Source organism: Schistocerca serialis, chromosome 4 (assembly GCF_023864345.2).
Source record: "Schistocerca serialis cubense isolate TAMUIC-IGC-003099 chromosome 4, iqSchSeri2.2, whole genome shotgun sequence".
Lineage (NCBI taxonomy): Eukaryota > Metazoa > Arthropoda > Insecta > Orthoptera > Acrididae > Schistocerca > Schistocerca serialis.
Window position 1 is genome coordinate 620535833 of NC_064641.1, and position 23929 is coordinate 620559761.

The 23929-nt window shown below is 42.7% G+C and overlaps 1 protein-coding gene across 1 annotated transcript in view; it reads right to left on the reverse strand.

The window, feature by feature from the left end:
* LOC126474639 (aminopeptidase N-like) overlaps positions 1-23929 on the reverse strand; it is a 177851-nt gene that overhangs the window by 110672 nt on the left and 43250 nt on the right. The window contains exons 6-8 of the mRNA XM_050102117.1: positions 16793-17104; positions 15018-15201; positions 143-275 (exon numbers count right to left, since the gene is read on the reverse strand). Coding sequence (XP_049958074.1) covers positions 143-275; positions 15018-15201; positions 16793-17104 — 629 coding nt within the window. The remainder of the gene's footprint in view (positions 1-142; positions 276-15017; positions 15202-16792; positions 17105-23929) is intronic.

Here is a 23929-nt window from a genome sequence, read left to right on the forward strand (position 1 = left end):
TGTCTTGGAGATGATACTGGCATTTTGAAATGCAGCTAGAGTGCGGAACTAGTGCGACCAAAAATTATGGAAGAGGTGGGGAGTGTTCTTATGGATATAAACTGTGAGGTATTACTAACGTGACAAATTTAGTAGCCAAGACCTTTGTAATAGATATTGCTGTCATAGTTTTCACTGGTGAGAGGTGGAGCCTCAGCTATTTCGTCGTAGACCATGCCTGGCCTCAGCAATGTTGAGACCACAAACACTTCGTCCAGGCGCCAGGTGGGCTCCACCTGAAAAGAGAACGGAGTGGCGCAAGTAAAGCTAGAACAAGGACAACGTTGATGACATATTTAGGTCCCAACTGTATATTTGCAAACATCCTAGTTTAGAGTCAGTGTGAAGAGAAACTTCCTCCGTTGATTAACGACTGAGTAAATGTAGTACGTAAAAGAAGTCATAAATTATCGGATAATTATTTTCTAGTCAAGCCAAGTCCTTAAAAGACGCTAGCAAACAGCAGAGCAGAAAACTGCAGACTCCTTGATATTTTAGACACCTCATTTTTTACTTTTAATAAACTTGGCATGTTGCTAGGTATCCTAGATCCTTTAACTACGAATCTACAACTTTTCTGTTGGCATAATTTGATGTGGTAATAACATGTCACAAGTTTTAACGAAGTGACATTTCTCAAACACTTAAGAAGAAATCTTGGCGGGGATCAGAAAAACACTTGTATTTTACTTCTGGTGCACTACTGTCCTTGTATAAATTCGTATACTTGTATACACCGGGTAGTGGTATATGTTTCCGAAACTTAGAAGTAAAACAAACTGAAATTTTATTTAATTGCTAAAATAATCGACGGCAGCATTTACATGTACAATTTTAAATTCTCGACGAGGTTGGCAGTTCAGACGAGAACAACATCAGAAGTCTGAAGTATGGAACGTGGCATAGAAGGGTCTTACTTCTTGTGGTCTGGAAAGGTGTGAGTACTGGAGCAAAGCCTAGACCACTTTGTGGTGACCATTACAGACAACAGGTAGTAGAATAAAAGTGACCCATGGCTTGAAACTTAGATTTCTGAAGCACAACTCAATTCCGTTCCAATAAACATTGGTATCCCAAGGATCATGTGGACCCCAAAATTAGCGGCGACTAATCATAATAAATCCCCTCTACTGTTTGGGACTCGATTCGTGTTACTAAAACCAAACAGCAACTCAGGGCAGAGATATGCTGCTCGCGGTTCCTTAAGCCACGTCAAATGGTGTTTTAGCACAGAAGAGGGTGAAACTATAAAGGTAGACTTGGGAGTTCTATATCTGTCATAAATAAGGCACAGTGCATCTCAGCGTTATAAGATTCAAGTAAGAACATGTTCACTGGCTTAGTGTTTTTTTCCTTGTTGAAACAACAGAAACAAGAGATGGAACTTCGACCAAGGAAGTTGGAAATCATATTACTACAAATAAGAAACGATGGATTTTAGTGAGGTATTGCTAAAGACACCGTCTCAGATCATGGTATCCAAGCGTTTTGGGAAGTACCTTTCGCAATAAAAAAGAACATGAAACAACAGTAGATGCTATCACATGCACATGATGACGAATACACCAACGGAAGAGGAGTTGCCAGCCATTATGTTCAAGCTGTTGGCAATATGGCAGAGTGGTTAACGTATGTTAATGTAAGCTGATCTGTGTCGGCACACTTCCTAGCAATTTGCGTCACAGGATAATGATTCGCGAGTGTTCGTATAAACTAGCCTGGATCGATGTCAACATGGATCACTTTAATTCTAGTCTCGCTGTCTCATAACAAAGGTGGATATTTTGGGGGGTAAGGGCTGGAGCCCCATTCTGCCCCCTCCTCCTTCATGGGCCGCCCTGATAAAAGCTAGTTGGGACAGCGTTGCAAACATGAAGCTATCACTATAAGAGAGATTCTGTAACAAAAGACGAAGATAGGTAAATATGTAATTTCCAAAATAGGTCTAACTTTTTTTTTTGGTATGTAGGTAGAAGTAGTTGCAGGTAGAAGAAAGCTTGGATGTAATGTAATAAAATTTTGATCGTTGTACTCTATAGTGCGGGCTTTCAAATAAAAAAAAAAAAAAAAAAAAGATGTACAGTGGTGGCCCCCAACTACGTACCCTCAGGCTCAGAGCTGAAATATTAAAAGTTTTGGCTGATTTCATTGTCTCGGGGCTTGGATACATAGTTGCCGCATTACAAGGCAAGTACTGATGAGTCTACAGTATACAATATGAATATACACAGGAATCGAATGGTCATAGGTTTTTATCACTCGGCAATTGCGAATGTATCGAAGAAATTTATAAATGAAAGATTGCAATTAAATGAAATCTGGAGGTACTATCTTAACGACTTTAAATGATGAGTACGATAGTAGAAGAAATTTTGAGAATGTGGTATGTTACTGCAATCACTTATTGGTGGCGATGGTCCAGCAATTAAATAAAATATAAGTTGAATAACAGGGAAACAACAGATTCCTATTGCACGTAATTAGTTATGAACAACAACATAGCTCCAGAATGAGATTTTCACTCTGCAGCGGAGTGTGCGCTGATATGAAACTTCCTGGCAGATTAAAACTGTGTGCCCGACCGAGACTCGAACTCGGGACCTTTGCCTTTCGCGGGCAAGTGCTCTACCAACTGAGCTACCGAAGCACGACTGACGCCCGGTACCCACAGCTTTACTTCTGCCAGTACCTCGTCTCCTACCTTCCAAACTTTACAGGAGCTCTCCTGCGAACCTTGCAGAACTAGCACTCCTGAAAGAAAGGATATTGCGGAGACATGGCTTAGCCACAGCCTGGGGGATGTTTCCAGAATGAGATTTTCACTCTGCAGCGGAGTGTGCGCTGATATGAAACTTCCTGGCAGATTAAAACTGTGTGCCCGACCGAGACTCGAACTCGGGACCTTTGCCTTTCGCGGGCAAGTGCTCTACCAACTGAGCTACCGAAGCACGACTGACGCCCGGTACCCACAGCTTTACTTCTGCCAGTACCTCGTCTCCTACCTTCCAAACTTTACAGGAGCTCTCCTGCGAACCTTGCAGAACTAGCACTCCTGAAAGAAAGGATATTGCGGAGACATGGCTTAGCCACAGCCTGGGGGATGTTTCCAGAATGAGATTTTCACTCTGCAGCGGAGTGTGCGCTGATATGAAACTTCCTGGCAGATTAAAACTGTGTGCCCGACCGAGACTCGAACTCGGGACCTTTGCCTTTCGCGGGCAAGTGCTCTACCACAACATAGCTCGCTTTATATTCACTTCTTAGAGCACACTACGTCTTCACTGTAGAAGCCACGTAAATCTCACAAGTGCACAAGCCGGCACTCTGAAGTATTTCTATCTGCCGCGACCATGGGCAGACCGCTCCACACTCTCCAAGTCTCTGCGGCGACAGTGCATCCGTCGCGCCGTCGCGTCTAGCTCTCGTGCCACACTGTTCCGCACTCGCAGGTCCTCTCTCGAAACGATGCTCTTCTCCCACTTCCATTCACGAGCGTCGTGACTGATTAGAGTGCTCCCTCCATGTGTCCAAGCCAACGCATACTCACAAACGTATTGAAACACATACGAATTACTGGATTTACATTTAAAAAACTTGAAATTAAGTAAATATTCCTATGGCTGGACCATAAACACGCTCTAATACACATTAGTAAGTACCAGGTGATCAAAAAGTCAGTATAAATTTGAAAACTGAATAAATCACGGAATAATGTATATAGAGAGGTAAAAATTGACACACAAGCTTGGAATGAGATGGGGTTTTATGCAGGATGGTGCTCCACCCCGTATTGCTAGGCGCGTGAAAGATCTCTTGCGCGTGTCGTTTGGTGATGATCGTGTGCTTAGCCGCCACTTTCGTCATGCTTGGCCTCCCAGGTCTCCAAACCTCAGTCCGTGCGATTATTGGCTTTGGGGTTACCTGAAGTCGTAAGTGTATCGTGATCGACCGACATCTCTAGGGATGCTGAAAGACAACATCCGACGCCAATGCCTCAATATAACTCCGGACATGCTTTACAGTACTGTTCACATTATTCCTCGACTACAGCTATTGTTGAGGAATGATGGTGGACATATTGAGCATTTCATGTCTTACTTTGTTATGCTAATAATTGCTACTCTGGTCAGATGAAGCGCCATCTGTCGGACATTTTTTGAGCTTTTGTATTTTTTTGGTTCTAATAAAATCCCATGTAATTCCAAGCATGTGTGTCAATTTGTACCTCTCTATCTACATTATTCCATGATTTATTCAGTTTTCAAATTTATACTGACTTTTCGATCATCCGGTACATAAACATATTAACCGTCTCTGTGCTTTCTAAAACACAGTAAATAATTGACCAATTTCTTCATGAATAGCGTATATCAGATATAAACAAAGACATTGATGAATAAATATATTTATAAGCATACTGCTTCCGTCTTTTCGTGTAACTGTGGAGTACTTATGACCTGATGCGATCGATAGTAATCTGCCACTTTGATCTCCAATAACTCATGTACTATTCAAGCTACATGCTTGTAATTCATACCAAATTAGGTTTACACTAATAGCCTTCTAAAGGCACATCAATTGCCGAAATTGGATGAGCCGTTTAGATTTTGAAAATTCGTTGCTGGGTGTTACTTGTATGATTTACAGTCAGATACTAAACTTTAAACTAATAAAGATATTGAAAATCTGATTACATCATCAGAATCGTCATGCAAATAATGGTAATATACATGTTTCTTTTTGAGGTACCATGATTCATCTGGCTACTATTAATTTCTATATGAGCTGTGAAATGTCTGCCATGATGGTTTTTCAATGTCCGCCATCTTTGGCACTCTCGGCATACAAGTCTCTTTCATCGACACAGCGTCACAATGGAATTCCCAGGTACGCGCTCGGGCTGGACCCCTCTTGCTTCGGCCAACGTCCGGCACCACGTGGTCGGCCTGCCGAGCAGCCCACGCCCGCCGAGTGGCCCGTGCGGCCACGCCGACTCCAAACTTAGAATATTTTCAGGGCGCCACAACTCACCTGTTACCTCACAAGAGTTAACTTTCGTGACTGGTGACAGCTATGTGTTTCACATGATCTCGACTCCCAGATATTTGAAATTCGCTCATAATGAACTACCAGCTGAGCATCAAACTGTAACCCGTTTCTCCTACTTTTCAATGCACCACAGAGGTGCATATCATGCTGGATTAAAGTGCCTGGAAGATACAGAATGGTAGAAAGTGCTTCAACCACAGCCTAAAGATTGCTTTGAGACGTAATATTTAAATCAAATGTATCTACCCTACAATGGCAGGAAAGAACGTAGTCATTACAGTTACGAGCCATTAGAGATCAGAACACAGCATACTCGGCCTGCCTTTGCTGTCAACATTCCTCTGGCCAATGTCGTGGTGAATTACCGTCATCCTGATTCTAATAGTACACCCGTTGTGAACAGAAGCCATTTTCTCGAAGACACTGCGGGCAGTTTGGACATGTTTTTTGTCCTGTGGTTACGTGTGATATTCGTTACATTGGGGTTGAATTTTGTCTCACGTAACTAAGGGATATTGGCAACAAATGTTAGTCATTTCTAAATCTAGTTGGTAATGGAGGACTAGCAGTCTTCTCTAAATACGTTTCATTATAACGTGAAATAGCATCGTCGTACCGTTCACTTTGCACGACATTTTGTAGTAATTAAGCGAAAGTTAGTATCAAACACTTATCCATTATCCTACTGCTAACCTGTAACCCAAAGCGCAACGGTAACAATATTCTGTAAGATGTGTCAGGATGTCTCAACTGATCATCCAATGTTTCTGAGCAGTATTTTTAATGAAGCTTTGTTTCATACCCAATTCGTACAAATAACGTTATTACTAGACTTCGAAAGCCATTTTAATGTTTAATTTGAACTACACTGCTTGCGAAAACAACCTGAAGCACCCAAAAGACATTACCGAATTTCAGTGCACCTTCGTACGTGTATAAACCATCGCAAATGCAAATGATTAAGCGTTTCAGTTCCAGTGCTGTTAGAGTTTATTTTTGTTTCCAGTCCTGGTAGGGTGCATAAGAGGAGTGAACAGTATCAGATGTTAAATTATCACTATGAAGAACACGGAGTTGTCGTGTACGCGTGTGAGAGCGTATGAGCATCTTCCAGAGCTTGAAAGGGGCTTCACTATGTGTGTCTTCTTTGACCGGCTTGTTGAATCGAGCAGCACCCAGATTCGTGACGTGTTCGGATGTGACAGCCATGTCTCCGCAATATCCTTTCTTTCAGGAGTGCTAGTTCTGTAAGGTTCGCAGGAGAGCTTTTGTAAAGTTTGGAAGGTAGGAGACAAGGTACTGGCAGAAGTAAAGCTGTGAGGACGGGGTGTGAGTCGTGCTTGGGTAGCTGAGTTGGTAGAGCACTTGCCCGCGAAAGGCAAAGGTCCCGAGTTCGAGTCTCGGTCCGGCACACAGTTTTAATCTGCCAAGAAGTTTCAGAGACCCATTGTTGGACTGTATGGGAACGCGAAGTCAAGCATACTTTGCAGTCAAGGTTCTCGTCGACCGCGTCTTACCGCTAAAAGGGGGGATCGCATTATTACGCACCAAGCACATCTTAAACCCTTCACATCCGCGCCTGCCAGCCGAGAACAAGTAATGGACTCAATGTGCTGGTATGTGCCATTCCGCACCATTGGTATAGACTAGCAGAAAGAACTATTGTCCCTTGCGTAGGCTCCTGTTAACAACTGCGTCTGGAGTTGCGCCATGACCGAGGAACACGGACTGCTGATGAATGGTTTCACATTGCGTTCAGCAATGAATCGCGATTCTGCGCTTTTCCAGATGACCGTCGTTGGAGAACATGGCGTCGATCTGGGATGAAGCCCCTTCTTGCAGCGTGCTGGAATGCACAGCAGTGTTACTCCTGGCGTCATCATTTGGGCCATCGGGTATGATTTAGGGTGACTGGCGGCACAACGGTATGTCACGGACATCCTAATGTGCTCATGTGTTAACTCTCATGCGATGGTATAGTGGTTTCATTTTTCAGCAGGGCAATGTCTCTATGAACATTTTGCGTCGTGTTGAATTACTTTGGAGGCCAGCAAGATCCCCGGATATGTACCCGAAAGAAAATGTGTGGAACCCAGCTCGGAGGCCAACCCTGTTCCAGTGGTAGCATCCATGTTATCAAGGACGAGGTACAGTAGTTGTGGACCAGCTTGGCTCAGGGGAGGATACAACGGCCTTACGACAGCCCTCTCAACCAAATCGTTGCATCCATCCAGACTAGAGGGTGTGCAGCGTCGTGCGGACAAGTGGGCTCATACTGCCAAATTCTTTGTAAACGTGAGTCGATTTTGTAATCACTGAAATAACATCACATGCCCTTTCAAGTCGTGAAGTTTCATTTCGTTTCCTCCTCGCCTTCTGGAAGATTCACGGTTTTTGTCACGCAACGTATATGAACAGTGGTGATCTATGGTCATATCTAAAGTAATATTTGTTTGCCAAGAGGCTTATAATTTAGCTCATAAATTTAGGATTAGTCTAGGGGTCTGTGATATAGGGGTACTAGGACATTGTATGTAATATGCCGCCAATGTTGAATTTTGTGACCCTTTATCTTGGAAACTTTTTAAAATTCCAACTTACAATTTTCCATAATTATTGAATGCACCTTTCTAGATACACTGAACTAGAATTATTGCTAAAATTGTATTATGGGGAATGTGATTCTTTTTTTTTTCAAACACTCAACTTTTTGACAGAATTTTGTAAATAAATGAACATAAAAACAAAACAACTCAGGATATTTTAATTATTTTAGTTCCATATGTGTTGAATCTCACATTTGACGTGTTGTGAAAATTTCATGTCTCTACCATCAGTACGTTTTTAGAAAACGGGTCATTTATTGCAAAAAATGTAGTTCAGAGATATTGAGGTTTAAAACTTTATTACAAATTCTTATACAGACTTAGATTTCTGCGCCTTTTTTGCACTAGAATTGCCCTGGCCCATAGCCTGTGTCTTCTTCAGTGTCACACCAGCCCAGTGCTTGCCTCCTCCTTTTCGTTCTTGCTTCTTGTGTCATTTGATGAGCAGCTAACTCTGCTTCACGTAACGAAGCTCATCCAGTTCCCGCAGACCTTTAGCTGTTTTCTGTCCAAATCTTACCCCTAACTTCTCCAGAACCTTAAGTCTTTCATAGTTCCTACCATTAAAAGTCATTATAGTATCAGATACTGCTAACTTTAGAGTCACAAGGCCAACAAATACATTTTTAGGCACACGACATCCCACAACATTATTGAAGGACTCATTCACATTCTGAGTCTTCCCATATAAACACTTCTTTAGTAGCTCAGGATTTGCCAAATCTCTGTAAATAGGTTTCATTGCCTCCATTAGTGCCAAAGGAAGAGAATGTTTATGTGTGAATTCAAGCAGGATGCCAGAAAATTCAGCTTGCCTATATTTACACCAAGTGTTTGGTGGAGGTGGACACAAAGTATGACAAGGCTTTTCATCGGTTGATATTCGACGAAAGAAAGTGCTCCACACAACTCTTTTCATCTTCTCTAAATTGTCACGGTTATCTCTAATGGTCTTTCCATAATATTCCTGTAATTCATCAATTACTTTGTCCATTAGCTTACTACAAAAATAGCAGATAATCAGAATACTTTCAACGAAAAGTAGTATCAGAAACAAAGAAATGGTTTGTTTATTTTTTATGCCAACTTCTGAGACGTAGCAAGCCGGCGGTTGCGACCGAGCGGTTCTAAGCGCTTCAGTCTGGAACCACGCGGCTACTACGGTCGCAGGTTCGAAGCCTGTTTCGGGCATGGATATTTGTGATGTTCTTAGGTTAGTTACGTTTACGTAGTTCTAAGTCTAGAGGACTGATGATCTCAGATGTTAAGTCCCATAGTGCTTAGAGAGCCATTTGACCATTTTTTGAGACGTAGCAGTGGGCACAAAACAAAGCAATTCACAGCCTTCTAGACTGTGTGGTTCCCAAGATGTAACTGCTCAACTGTGGCAGTATATTCGTAGCCGCGAAATTTGACAGTCACATGCCAAGATTCAAAATATTATTCGAAGGTCTCACAATTGTCTGATTTTAATGTATTATATACCAAAATGTTCAGGAAAGTCCATTATGGAATAGAAAACAGAAAACGTGAAATTTCAACGAATTTCACGTGCAATGTCCCCTTAATAATCGAAACATCCTCGGTTCTGGGTTGCGAACCCGCCACCGCCAAAACTTTGATTAATAATCAGCACTGGCGGCCGAAGATTTCCGGCATGAGTAGTCACCCTCATTCTGCCAACAGATTTGTCAAAGAGGGTGGAGAAGCGGACAGAGGCTCAATGGTGGGAAACTGCCCCTAAAGGCGAAAGAATCAGCGATGATCAACGGCTTGAAGATGCAGAAGGCAATGGAAACCACTGCATTAAAGACACAATACGCGTATCCATGGGACATATGTCCCGTAATTAAAAAGTGTCATGATTATCAGTGAAGTAATACGGAAAGAACACATGGATTACTGGCCAGATGAGTACAGGATAATTTCAAAGGCGGCAGATAATGGTATAACGGGAGAAGGATTCGTTATGATAAGGAAAGTAGGGCAGAGAGTGTCTTACTGTGAACAGTTCAGTGATAGCGTTGTTCTTATCAGAATCGACAGCAAATCAACACCGACAGCCATAGTTCAGGTATACATGCCGCCGTCGCAAGCTGAAGATGAAGAGACAGAGAAAGTATATGAAGATATTGAAAGGGTAATTCAGTACGTAAAGCTAAATAAAAATCTAATAGTCATGGGGGACTTGAATGCAGTTTTAGGGGAAGGAGTAGAAGAAAAGGTTACAGGTCAATATGGGCTTGGGACAAGGAATGGTCCGCAGCTCGTGGTCGTGCGGTAGCGTTCTCGCTTCCCGCGCCCGGATTCCCGGGTTCGATTCCCGGCGGGGTCAGGGATTTTCTCTGCCTCGTGATGACTGGGTGTTGTGTGATGTCCATAGGTTAGTTAGGTTTAAGCAGTTCTAAGTTCTAGGGGACTGATGACCATAGATGTTAAGTCCCATAGTGCTCTTGACAAGGAATGAGACAGGAGAAAGACTTATTGAAATCTATAATAAATTTCAGCAAGTAATAGCGAATGGTCTGTTCAAGAAGAATCACAAGGGGAGAAGGTATACTTGGAAAAGACAAAGTGATGCGGGAAGATTTCAGTTAGATTACATCATGGTCAGAAGAGATTCCGAAATCAGATACTGGATTGTAAGGCGTACCCTGGAGCAGATACAGACACATATAACAACGTAATAGTGATGAAAAGTAAGCTGAAGTTTAAGAGATTAGTCAGAAAGACTCAATACACAAAGAAGTGGGATACGCAAGTACTAAGCAATGACGAGATGCGCTTGAAGTTCTCTAAAGCTATAGATACAGCAATAAGGTATAGCTCAGTAGGCAGTACAGTTGAAGAGGAGTGGATATCTCTAAAAATGTCAATTACAGAAGCTGGAAAGAAAATAGGCACAAAGAAGGTAACTGCGAAGAAACCATCGGTAACAGAAAAAATACTTCAGTTGATCGGTGAATGAAGGAAGTACAAAAAGAGAAATACAGAAATACAAATCGCAGAGGAATGAAATAAGTAGGAAGTGCATGGAAGCTAAGACGAAATGGCTGCAGGAAAAATGTGAAGAAATCGAAAAATAAAAATGATTGTCGGAAAGACTGACCCGGCGTACAGGATGTCAAAACAACCTTCGGTGAAATTAAAAGCAAGGGTGGTAACATCTAGAGTGCAATAGGAATTCTACTGTTCAATGCAGAGGAGAGAGCGGATAGGTGGAAAGAGTACACTGAAGCCCTCTATGAGGGGGAAGATTTGTCTGATGTGACAGAAGAAGAAAGAGGAGTCGATTTAGAAGAGATAGGGGATCCAGTTTTAGAATCAAAATTTAAAAGAACTTGTGAGGACTTAGGATCAATTAAGACAGAAGGGACAGATAACTTTCCATTAGAATTTCTAGAATCATTGGGGAAATGGTAACAAAACGACTATTCACGTTGGTGGGTAGAATGTGTGTCTGGCGGCATACTGTCTGTCTTTCGGAAAAAAATATCATCCATGCAATTCCGAAGAGCTGATAAGTGCGATAATTGTCACACAATCAGCTTAACAGCTCATCTATCCAAGTATCTGACATGAATAATATATATAAGAATGGAAAAGAAAATTGAGGATGTTTTAAATGGCCATCAATTTGTCTTTAGGAAAGGTAAAGGCACCAGAGAAGCAATTCTGGCATTGACAACGGGCAAAAGAAAAATCAATATTCGGTCATAGGATTTGTCGATCTGGAAGAAGAGCTCGACAATGTGAAATGGTGCAAGATGTTCGAAACTGTGAGAAAATTAGGGGTAAGCTACAGGGAGAGACGGCTAGTATACAATCTGTACAAGAGCCAAGAGGGAATAATAAGAGTGGACGACAGAACGAAGTGCTCGTATTAAAAAGGGTGTAAGATAGGGATATAGTGTACTTTCCAGTTCGTACATCGAAGAAGCAATGACGTAAATAAAGGAAAGGTTTAATAGAAAATTCAGGGAGACAGGATTTCGATGATACAATTTGCTGATGACATTGCTATCCTGAATGAAAGTGAAGAAGAATTAAATGATCTGCTGGGAGGAATGAACAGTCTAATGAGTACAGAATATGGATTGAGAGTAAATCGAAGAAAGACGAAAGTGATGAGAAGTAGCGAAAATGAGAACAGTGAGAAACTTAACACCAGGATTGATGGTCATTCAGTTAAGGAATTCTGCTACCTAGACAGCAAAATAACACATGAGACGGAGCAAAGAGGACATAAAAAGCAGACTAGTAATTGTAAAAAAGAGCATTCCTGGCCAAGAGGTGTCTACCAGTATCAAACATAGGCCTTAACTTGAGGAAGAAAATTCTGAGAATGTCCAATTTGAGGTAGCGAAAAATGGATTGTATGAAAACCGGAACAGAAGAGAATCGAGGCATTTTAGATGTGGAGCTAGAGGCGAATGGTGAAAATTAGGTGGATTAATAAGGTATTTACAATTTGTACAGAAACCAGATGGCAGTTATAAGAGTCGAGGGACATGAAAGGGAAGCAGTGGTTGGGAAGGGAGTAAGACAGGGTTGTAGCCTCTCCCCGATGTTGTTCAATCTGTATATTGAGCAAGCAGTAAAGGAAACAAAAGAAAAATTCGGAGTAGGTATTAAAATTCATGGAGAAGAAATAAAAACTTTGAGGTTCGCCGATGACATTGTAATTCTGTCAGAGACAGCAAAGGACTTGGAAAAGCAGTTGAATGGAATGGACAGTGTCTTGAAAGGAGGATATAAGATGAACATCAACAAAAGCAAAACAAGGATAATGGAATGTAGTCTAATTAAGTCGGGTGATGCTGAGGGAATTAGATTAGGAAATGAGGCACTTAAAGTAGTAAAGGAGTTTTGCTATTTGGGGAGCAAAATAACTGATGATGCTCGAAGTAGAGAGGATATAAAATGTAGGCTGGCAATGGCAAGGAAAGCATTTCTGAAGAAGAGAAATTTGTTAACATCCAGTATTGATTTAAGTGTCAGGAAGTCATTTCTGAAAGTATTCGTATGGAGTGTAGCCATGTATGGAAGTGAAACATGGACGATAAATAGTTTGGACAAGAAGAGAATAGAAGCTTTCGAAATGTGGTGCTACAGAAGAATGCTGAAGATTAGATGGGTAGATCACATAACTAATGAGGAAGTATTGAATAGGATTGGGGAGAAGAGGAGTTTGTGGCACAACTTGACCAGAAGAAGGGATCGGTTGGTAGGACATGTTCTGAGGCATCAAGGGATCACCAATTTAGTGTTGGAGGGCAGCGTGGAGGGTAAAAATCGTAGGGGGAGACCAAGAGATGAATACACTAAGCAGATTCAGAAGGAAGTAGGTTGCAGTAGGTACTGGGAGATGAAAAAGCTTGCACAGGATAGAGTAGCATGGAGAGCTGCATCAAACCAGTCTCAGGACTGAAGACCACAACAACAACAATAAGGTAAGGAATGAGGAGATTCTGCCCAGAATCGGAAAGGAAAGGAAGATGTGGAATACACTGACAAGGAAAAGGGACAGGATGATAGGACATCTGTTAAGACATCAGGGAATGACTTCCATGGTAGTAGAGGAAGCTGTAGAGGCCAGAAACTGTAGAGAAAGACAGCGATTGGAATATACCCAGCAAATAACTGAGATCGTAAGTTTGCAAGTGCTACACTGAGATGAAGAGGCTGGCACAGAAGTGGAAACCAGTCAGACGACTGATGACTCAAAAAAAAAAAAAAGCCTTTAATATTTGGAGGACAGTTTAAATCAGAATATGAAACGGCTAAATAAAATTTGAAGGCCTATTTACTCGCATAATGTCTCACACACGACGACACCTTGCGAGGTACGAGAACTGGTCAGCTTCGCGTCGAAATTGCGACAGTTTTATGTTTTGTCGTGTTGTGTGGCAATCTCCCGTCAGTACATAGGCTAACTGACACACCGTTTTGGGCTAACCCCAGCTTGCACGCACGTCATGATTTTATAAATTACATTTCCGCTGCAACATTTTTTCTTATTTTTATTTTTTCTTATTATTTATTTTCTTATACTCCTATGTTCTGCAGGCATACTAACTCTGAGCCCTGGAGCCAGTTGTCGTAGCGTTCATAATAATCGAAATAGTGTTGGGTTGGCGTAGTCTGATAAAAACACGTTATTATCATGGGCAGTGAGTTTCTAATTCCACGAGGAAAACCTTCAGGAGACTGAGCATTTGCTTGAGCATAAACATTTAGCTTACACAGGTGTGCCTACTTGGGGCACAGCGACCGTTGTAAATAATATACAGGTAAGACAACCGCAAGTCACACAGTTTTGTGAGGTATTTGGTTGTTTTACTTGTAGGCCTATATTACAATCAGGACTCTTACTTGTGAAGTTAGAAACCGATAACGAGTCACCTCCATGGGAATTATAGTGTTTCCTGTATACATGAACTGAATAAAACGACTAAAAAGAAACACTTAGCCGACACTAGATGTTTCTGGTGATTTGTCAGCTATCTTGGAAACCGAAATAATGTGTGTATCATTCGTTTCTTCTTATTTAGTTGCAAATGCAAAATAAACACACAGTGTGGAATGTTTCTATCGTTATTCACTTATAACGCAACTGTAATATAACCGTAAACATCAAAAGGAGACGTAGATTTACACCGCTGAATAAAAGAGTACACAAAAAAGATAAGTATATCGATGGAAGCTGTGGATTCGTTAGTTCATGGGATTCTCGTTTACTTAAAAAACGGAATTATTTTGTAGATTTCAGTGTACTATTGTATTTGTGCATTAGTAAGTTTGTGTGTGTGTGTGTGTGTGTGTGTGTGTGTGTGTGTATTGTACTTACGTTAAAACGTTATTTGTTCTGCGTTAAGTACGTGACAATCTGACCACTATGCATATTACACAATCACTTTTAAGCCCTAAGGAACGATAGGAAAGTCTTATTTCGAAGCATCTTAGCCTAAGAGAAGCCGACACTTGACAACAGTCGTTCCGTCCTGCAAATAAGATGTTATCTTTCTACGCAATATTACAGTAGGCGGACGGTTTATTAAACGAAATTTCTCCACATTTCAAGTGACGTATCATTATCTGAAATGGTTTGATAATCTTACTGCAAGACTTAACTAGTTAGTTCGAAAATGTGCAGTCCTACTTTAATGTACTTTGATTTTCTTTCTGCAAAAAATGGCATCAAATTAAGGTACTGTCGTCAAGCGAAAATTATTACTTAAATATCTGCTGAAAATATGGACGAATTTTTACAGCGTCCGTTCTTGTAAGCATCTACAAAAATAGCATTATATGCGGACTCACCACTGCAGCGGCGAAGTTCTCGAAGAATGTGGCGAATCCTTCGCTGAGCCATAGCACGGACCACCAGTTGGGGCTGACGAGGTTGCCGAACCACTGGTGGGACACTTCGTGCTGAATGATCGTCACTACTTGCTCCTTGACTGATTCCGACGTATAGTTCTCCAGGGCCAACAGACGTGATTGCCTTCACAAAGAACAGACACATTTGAGAACACACTACCCTGACTTAAAACTGTCTAGGTTCTCTTAATTTCACAGGAAACTGCTACTTTATAGCGTCGAGTGTTTTTATATGGTTAGCGGTTAATGGACCGTCGATTGTGAGATGGAACCGTAACAATAAATCATTTCAACTAGGTAGAGAAGTGTCAGCTAGAACACAGTCCGTCGCTCCAAGTGCTATGGAGCTTAACGTTCGTCGAAAGGCTTGTCGTCGCTTAAAACGCGTACGAATAATATATGGTTACTAATTCTCAGAACTGTCTCTTTGTGATTTTTGAGCATACGCTCAGATGAAGGACGGGGGTGTATTAGAAGGCAGGTGACAGAAAATTATAATTTACACACATACTGGAACATTCTGTAACATTTACAGCTTTTATTAGTAATGTTTGCTAAAGGCTCTCTAAATTAAAGTCTACGTTTGATACCAGCACAACATTTTTTAGCAATCAGTGATCTCCTCGCCTGTCCAAGCCCTCCGTTTCTGTCCTCCTCGTTTTGTCATACGTTCGTTTGCTTCCATGGTAGCAGAATAACTTTGTCCCGTAGGTGGTCCGCAATTTTGTTGTAGAGTGTGTCTCTAATATTATTTCGTCCTTCCCTCATTAGTTTCGTTTTCCTTCCATTTCCATTTAATTGTTGTCATTAGACTGATCATTGCGTTCAGCAAGTGCTCTAGTTGTTTATCAGTTTCACTGACAGGTATATCATTAGTGAATCTCGTCATTGATACCTTTGCACTCTTATTTTCTTTTATTTCGTCATTAGCTGTTCAATGTAAAGCTGAACTGTAACTGAGAGAGACTGCGTCTTTTCCTTGCACCATATTTAATCTGAGAATTCCATTTATAAGGGTGAAGATTCATAAAACCGCAGGGACGGATTCTTGACTTGAAATGGGGGAAAAAGATCTTATGAACATGTATCTGGAAATGCAGCGTTGCCACGGTAGATGACGGTGACGAACGACAGTTTCTCTGACCATGTGCCATTTGTTTCTTTGTGTTGCAAGCTGTGTTATTGACGTAGCTTACTATAAGCAGCGGAGTGGTCCGGTATTCATATCGGGAACAAGCCGAGATTGTGTCTGTGTGTGGCCAAGCAGATGGAAACAGTGGAGAGGCAGTACGGCTATAACAAAACAAATACTGGCGGCGGACTGTGAGTAACCGGATTTGCAGGACCGGGTTCTACAGCTTGCTGAGACGAAAGCTAATACAAGCTCCAGGCAAGCGGCCCGCCAACATGGTGTAATCCAAAGTACGATTATGTGTATTCTGCACGACAACAGCTACTATCCCTGTCACCTCCAAACCCCTAGAGGCCACTTTGAACATCTCTTGTGCCGTGGATGCGACGCAGCTCAGTACTGTGTTCCGGTACACCATCCATTTCCGGACCAACGTTCATAGAACTTTTTTTCCTCTATTTCCAGTCAGGGATCTGTCGCTGCAGTTTGTCGGTTTTATGAATGTTCACCCCGTATAATTTTGAAATAGTTTGTTAATCTCACGGAGAAACGTAGCATTCAGGGCAATGATTTGATTAATTACTTGTACGTGATGAGACCCCAGTTTTCCATGGCACCGGGGCCCAATTCCGGCAGCGCGACGTGGTCCAGCTTGCTGAGGTAGCCATGGTTGTACGGCACGTTGACAAGCCCCGCCATCGAGGCGACCGTCCAGGGAGCTACCGAACTGGCGTACTCAGCCTGCGACTCCGTCTCCATGGTCGTCCAGACAGTCATGTTTTGCTCCAACGGCGAGTGGACGCCCACAAAGTCGGAGATGACCCACGCCAGCAGGAAGGCGCTCATCAGCGGCGTCTCCGCGAAGAACATGGTGCGGCGACCGTCCTCCTCGTCCCTGTGACAGGACAACAAGCTACAGTGCGGCACTTACCATCTCAAGCACCAGCCGCCACCCAGCTGTAACTCGACTCCGCCTTTGAATACTTGCAGCAGGCGGCAACGCAACACTTGGTGCTGAAACACACATCCAAACGCAAGTTTGCTGGTTAGGTAGTAAACGCCGGTAAGATGTTCCGGAAATAAATGTACTGATGAATAGTTTTAATCAATACGTTTTAATCTCACCAACATTAATGACTCCCTGAACACACTGAATGCCACGAGGCCCCCGATGGACACAGCAGAGTCTCACGCCTGACGCCCTGCGACTGCCGACAACTACAAGCTCCATTCTAATAGGCGCCCGAAGAAATTATTCAGAGAGGGGGAAGTATTCTAAAGTTGCTACTCTTTACATAACTGGTACAATTAGTCTGAAAACGTAAAGGGTTCCAAGAACTAAATTTCAAAGGAATTACATAAAAGGCTATCGTATAAAGCAACGATTAATACACTACTGGCCATTAAAATTGCTACACCAAGAAGAAATGTAGATGCTAAACGGGTATTCATTAGACAAATATATTTTACTAGAACTGACATGGGATTACATTTTCACGCAGTTTGGGTGCATAGATCCTGAGAAATCAGTACCCAGAACAACAACCTCTCGCCGTAGTAACGGCCTTGATACGCCTGGGCATTGAGTCAAACAGAGCTTGGATGGTGTGTACAGGTACAGCTGCCCATGCAGCTTCAACACGATACCACAGTTGATCAAGAGTAGTGACTGGCGTATTGTGACGAGCCAGTTGCTCGGCCACCATTGACCAGAAGTCTTCAATTGGTAGAGATTTGGAGAATGTGCTGGCCAGGGCAGCAGACGAACATTTTCTGTATCCAGAGAGGCCCGTACAGGACCTGCAACATGCGGTCGTGCATTATCCTGCTGAAATGTATGGTTTCGCAGGGATCGAATGAAGGGTAGAGCCACGGGTCGTAACACATCTGAAATGTAACGTCCACTGTTCAAAATGCCGTCAGTGCAAACAAGAGGTGACCGAGACGTGGAACCAATGGCACCCCATACCATCCCGCCGGGTGATAGGACAGTATGGCGATGACGAATACACGCTTCAAATGTGCGTTCACCGCGATGTCACCAAACACGGATGTGGCCATCATGATTCTGTATACACAACCTGGATTCATCCGAAAAAATTACGTTTTGCAATTCGTGCACACAGGTTCGTCGTTGAGTACACCATCGCAGGCGCTCCTGTCTGTGATGCAGCGTCATGGGTAACCGCAGCCATGGTCTTCGAGCTGATAGTCCATGCTGCTGTAAAACGTCGTCAAACTGTTCGTGCAGATGATTGTTGTCTTGCAAACGTCCCCATCTGTTGACTCAGGGGTCGAGACGTGGCTGCACGATCTGTTACAGCCATGCGGATAAGATGCCTGTCATCTCGACTGCTAGTGATACGAGGCCGTTGGGATCTAACGCGGCTTTCCGTATTACCCTCCTGAACCCACCGATTCCATATTCTGCTAACAGTCATTGGATCTCGACCAACGCGAGCAGCAATGTCGCGATACGATAAACTGCAATCGAGATAGGCTACAATTCGACCGTTATCAAAGTCGGAAACGTGATGGTACGCATTTCTCCTCCTTAGACGAGGCATCACAACAACGTTTCACCAGGCAACGCCGGTCAACTGTTGTTTGTGTATGAGAAATCGGTTGGAAACTTTCCTCATGTCAGCACGTTGTAAGTGGCGCCACCGGCACGAGCCTTATTTTAATGCCCTGAAAAGCTAATCATTTGCAAATCACAGCATCTTCTTCTTGTCGGTTAAATTTCGCGTCTGTGGCACGTCATCTTCGTGGTGTAGCAATTTTAATGTGCAGTGCAACCCACGAACCACGGACCAAGCCGTGGTGGGCTGCCTTGTATGCCTCAACGCTAAAGAGAGCCGTTCCGTAGATGCAACAGGATCAGTGGTGTGGGGAGCCGGTACGGTAGTTCAGCGTGTTCGGTCAGACGACTGGCTGCACTCTGCAATAAACAAAGTCAGTGAAGTATTCAACGATGAACTTGAAGGGTTTCATGTGGCGTCCGCCCAGACCAAATGCCGAAAAAACGGGTGTTGTCTCTTTGACTAGTAATAAAAAACTCCAGCGTTCTAGTTTCCAACCTCTGCCCTGCTTAAGTTTTGAATAAAATCATCAGAAACGACCACCGAAGACTTCCGGCATAAAAAGTTACCCTAGTTCTGCCGACGGCTTGTCAAAGGAGGGAGGAGCAGACAGAGACTCATGGCACTCTCTTACCCTCAGGGTGGGAAACTGTCGTCAACAACATGAGGATGCAGAAGGTAACGGAAACCACTACATTGATGAAAGCCACTGCATAATGAGTATCCATAGGACATGTGTCCTTTAACTCAAACAGTGTCACGATGATCACTTCACTGGCGAAAGATTCCGGAATAGTCCCCCATTCGGATCTCCGGGAGGGGACGACCAAGGGGGAGGTGACCATGAGAAAAAGATTGAATAATCATCGGAAGGGTAACATTCCACAAGTCGGGTCGTGGAACGTCAGAAGTTTGAACGTGATAGGGAAACTAGGAAATCTGAAAAGGAAAATGCTAAGGCTAAATTTAGATCTAGTGGGGGTCTGTGAAGTGAAGTAGAATGAAGACAGGGATTTCTGGTCAGATGAGTATAGGCTAATATCAGAAACAGCAGAAAATGGTCTAACGGGAGTAGGCTGCGTTACAAATAAGAATGTAGAGCAGAGGGTGGTTTACTGCAAACAGTTCGGTGGTAGGGTTGTTCTCACCAGAACAGACAGAAAACCAACACCGACAACAACAATTCGGGTATACGTGCCGATGTCGCAAGCGGAAGGTGAAGACATAGAGAAAATGTTTCAGGAGAGTGAATGGGTAATTCAGCACGTAAACGGAGATGAAAATGTATGACATGGGGGAAGGGGGGTGAATATGGACTTGGTATTAGGAATGAGAGAGGAAATGACTGAGTTCTGCAATGAATTTCAGCTAATAATAGCGAATACTCCGTTTAAGAATTACAAGAGCAGGAGGTATACCTGGGAAAGGTTGGGAGATACGGGAAGTTTACATCGTAGTCAGACAGAGATTCTGAAATTCGATATTGGAATGTAAGGCTTACCCAGGAGTAGATACGCCCTCATATCACACGTTAGTAATGTTGATGAGTAAGCTGAAATTTAAGACAGCAGTCAGGAAAAATCAGTGTGCAAAGAAGTCTGATATGGAAGTACTGAGAGGAGATACACTTGAATACGGAATAGCTCAGTAGGCAGTTCAGATGAAAAAGAATGGATATCTCTGAAAAGGGCAATCACAGAAGCTAGAAAGAAAAACATGGGTACAAGGAAGGTAACTGCAAAGAAACTATGGGTAACAGTAGAAATGCTTCAGTTGATCGACGAAAGATGGAAGCACGAAAACGTTAGGGGAAATTCAGATACAGAGAAATATAACTCACTTAGCAATTAAATAAATAGGCAATGCAGGGAAGTTAGGGCGAAATGGGTGCATGAAAAATGTGAAGAAATCGAAAAAGAAATGATTGTCGGAAGGACTGACTTCGGCGAAATTAAAAGCAAGGGTGGTAATATTTCCACTGTTAAATGAGAAGAGAGCTGAAGGGTGGAAAGAGTACAATGAAGCCCTCTGTGAAGGGAGAGATTTGTCTGGTGGCGTGATTGAAGAATCAGGAGTCGATAGGGAAGAGATAGAGGATCCAGTATTGGAATCAGAATTCAAAAGGACTTTGGAAGACTTAAGGCTGAATAAAGCAATAGGGATAGATAACATTCCATTAGAATATTTAAAATCACTGGGGCAAGAGGCAACAAAAAGGCTACTCACGCTGGTGTGTAGAGTGTGTGAGACTGATGATATGCCACTAGACTTACGCAAAGACATCATCCGCACAATTCAGAAAATAGTCGTAGACGACAAGCGCAAGAATTATCGCTCAATCAGCTTAACAGTGTAAGCATGTTAGTTACTGACAAAAATAATATAGAGAAGCATGGAAAGGAAAATTGATCAGTTTGGCATAGGGATATAAAGGAACCAGAGGGGCAGTTCTGACGTTGCGTTTGATAATGGAAGCATGACTGAAGAAAATCGAGACACAGTCATAGGATTTGTTGACTTGCAAAAAGAGTTCGGCAACATAAAATAATGGATGGTCTTCGAAATTCAAAGAAAAATAGGGTATGCTATAGGAAAGACGGAAGCAAGAGGGAAAAATAAGACTGCACGAATAAGAACGAAGTACTCGGTTAGAAAGGGTGTAAGAGAGGGATGCAGTCTTTCGCCCATGCTATTTAGTATATGTATCTAAGTAGCAATGACGGAAATAAAAGAAGGGTTCAACAGTGGCATTAAAATTCAAGCTGAAAACATGTCAGTGATACGATTCTCAGATGATACTACTCTCCTCAGTGAAACTGTCGGATGGAATGAACCGTGTAATGAGTACATAATGGGGTTTTAGAGTAAATCGAAGAAAGACGAAAGTAATTGGAAGTAGCAGAAACGAGAACAGCGAGAAACTTAACATCCGGATTGATGGTCACGAAGTATAAGAAGTTAAGGAATTCTGCTACCTAGGCAGCAAAATAACCAATGACGGACAGAGTAAGGAGGACTTCAAAAGCAGACCAGTGCTGGCAAAAATGTCATTCCTGCCCAAGAGAAGTCTACTAGAATCAAACATAGGTCTTAATTTGAGGAAGAAATTTCTGAGAATGTATGTTTGGGGCACAGCATTGTATGGTAGTGAAGCAAGGACTGTGTGAAAACCAGGAAGCATTTGAAATGTGGTGCTGGAGGACAATGTTGAAAATTAGGTGGACTGATAAGGTAAGGAATGGGGAGGTTCCGCGCAGAATTGGAGAGAAAAGGAATATGTGGATGACAGTGATAAGAATAAGGGACAGGACGATAAGACATGTGGGAATGCATCAAAGAATAACTTCTGTGGTGCTGGAGGGAGATGTAGAGGATAAAAAATTTTAGAGGAAGACAGAGATTGAAATATCAAACACATAACTGAGGGCAAGTGCTACTCTGATCTGAAAGGGATGGCACGGGAGAGGAGATCGTGGCGGATGGTAAAAAAAAAAATGGAAAAAAGTTCAGGCAGCATCTGTGTTTCTGAGGGAACATTGCAAAGGGAACTGCATGCAATGGCTATTAGGGTCGGGTATCTCGCAAAAGGTCTTTGCTCTCAGAGACACATAAGGCAGCATCTCTCCATTGGCTACGCCAGTAGCTGACTGGAGGCGCGTATTGTGGACCGACGAGCCGCGACTTTACCTCTTTCCAAATGACGGAAGACGTCGACTACACCGGTGTCACGTTGTCGGATTTAACCCGCAATGTGTGGGTGGTGTCATTCATGCAGGAGTTGCTTCTGTTATGTTTAGGAGGTGTTTCTCATACCCGAGTTAGGTCAATTCATTCAGGTTTCCGCGCACCTGAATCGTTTATTTTCCCTCGGCAACCGGATGTTACCTTTTCTTCTACATCTTCATGATGAGTATGCTCTGGCACTCTACCAAGATGAAGACAACCATGTTCACAGGGCAGCAGGCAGAAACTTTTAATCTGACAAACGTTGAAGCGTCCTGTCGCACCTCAACTGACCCGCTAAACCACCCGATCTCGATCAGAAAGAAAATACCTGGGACTATTTGGAACACTGGATGTAAAGTAGCAACCTACATTCCCTCGATTTGGCAGTTCTTTGGGATCTAACCATCAATGATTCAGCTAGATATACCATACCTAAAGAAACTTATTTACCCTATCCGTCTTCGAATTGAGGTCATTATCAAGGTTAGAGGAAATAATATATGGCATTAGCTTGGTGTTTTCTGGGCGTTACCCGATGTGATTATTTAACCTAGGATTGTACATCACTTAGGTCCTTTATTACTTTGCAGCGTCAGTCTTATTTCTAAGGCTGTAGTACTCACGTTATTGTGAACATGAAACTCACAAGTAAAGTGACTTGAAAATTTTGGAAATTTGTGGTAAGTTTCTATGGGATCAAACTGCTGAGGTCATCGGTCCCTAGGCTTACACACTACTTAATCTAACTTAAACTAACTTACGCTAAGGACAACACACACACCCATGCCCGAGGGAGGACTCGAACCTCCGACGGGGGGAGCCGCACGAACCGTGGGGCCTTAGACCACACGGCTCTGAGTACAAGCTAAGACAATACCATTTATTCTTCACTAGTACTCAGGAACTCTTCCAGGAGGCATCCTAACCGTCCAAGCACTGACCAAGAAGTGAGGTCCGTTCAGAGTACGTAGAGTCCCACGTGAACAGTGACAACGTGAAACTGCTCAGTCAATAGGAAATTAATATTCCCTTTCCGGCACTATCTCTCAACATAACAAATGCTGAGCAAGCACGTGATTTATGCCATGGGAAGTACAATCTTCAGTGGGAATTAATGTACTGGGTTAGGTGGTCGACTAAGTCTGTGTCACCTTTCCACGCACTGCGCTGCCTACTCTTACCAGCATTAGATTGACTAATTATGGATGCGTTTTACTACTGACCGTTATTCCTTTCCTCAGCAGGTGCCAGTGGTTCTCCTGACAGTATTTCGCGGTAAGCATCAGAAATTCTGTTGAGTTTACCCAGTCTTAGGGTGTTTGGCTGATATCACACTTAACTGTTATGGCCAGTGCTTTGCACACTCTCGGACTTCGTCTTAATCCTAAATGAGAAGACGCAACTATAATATC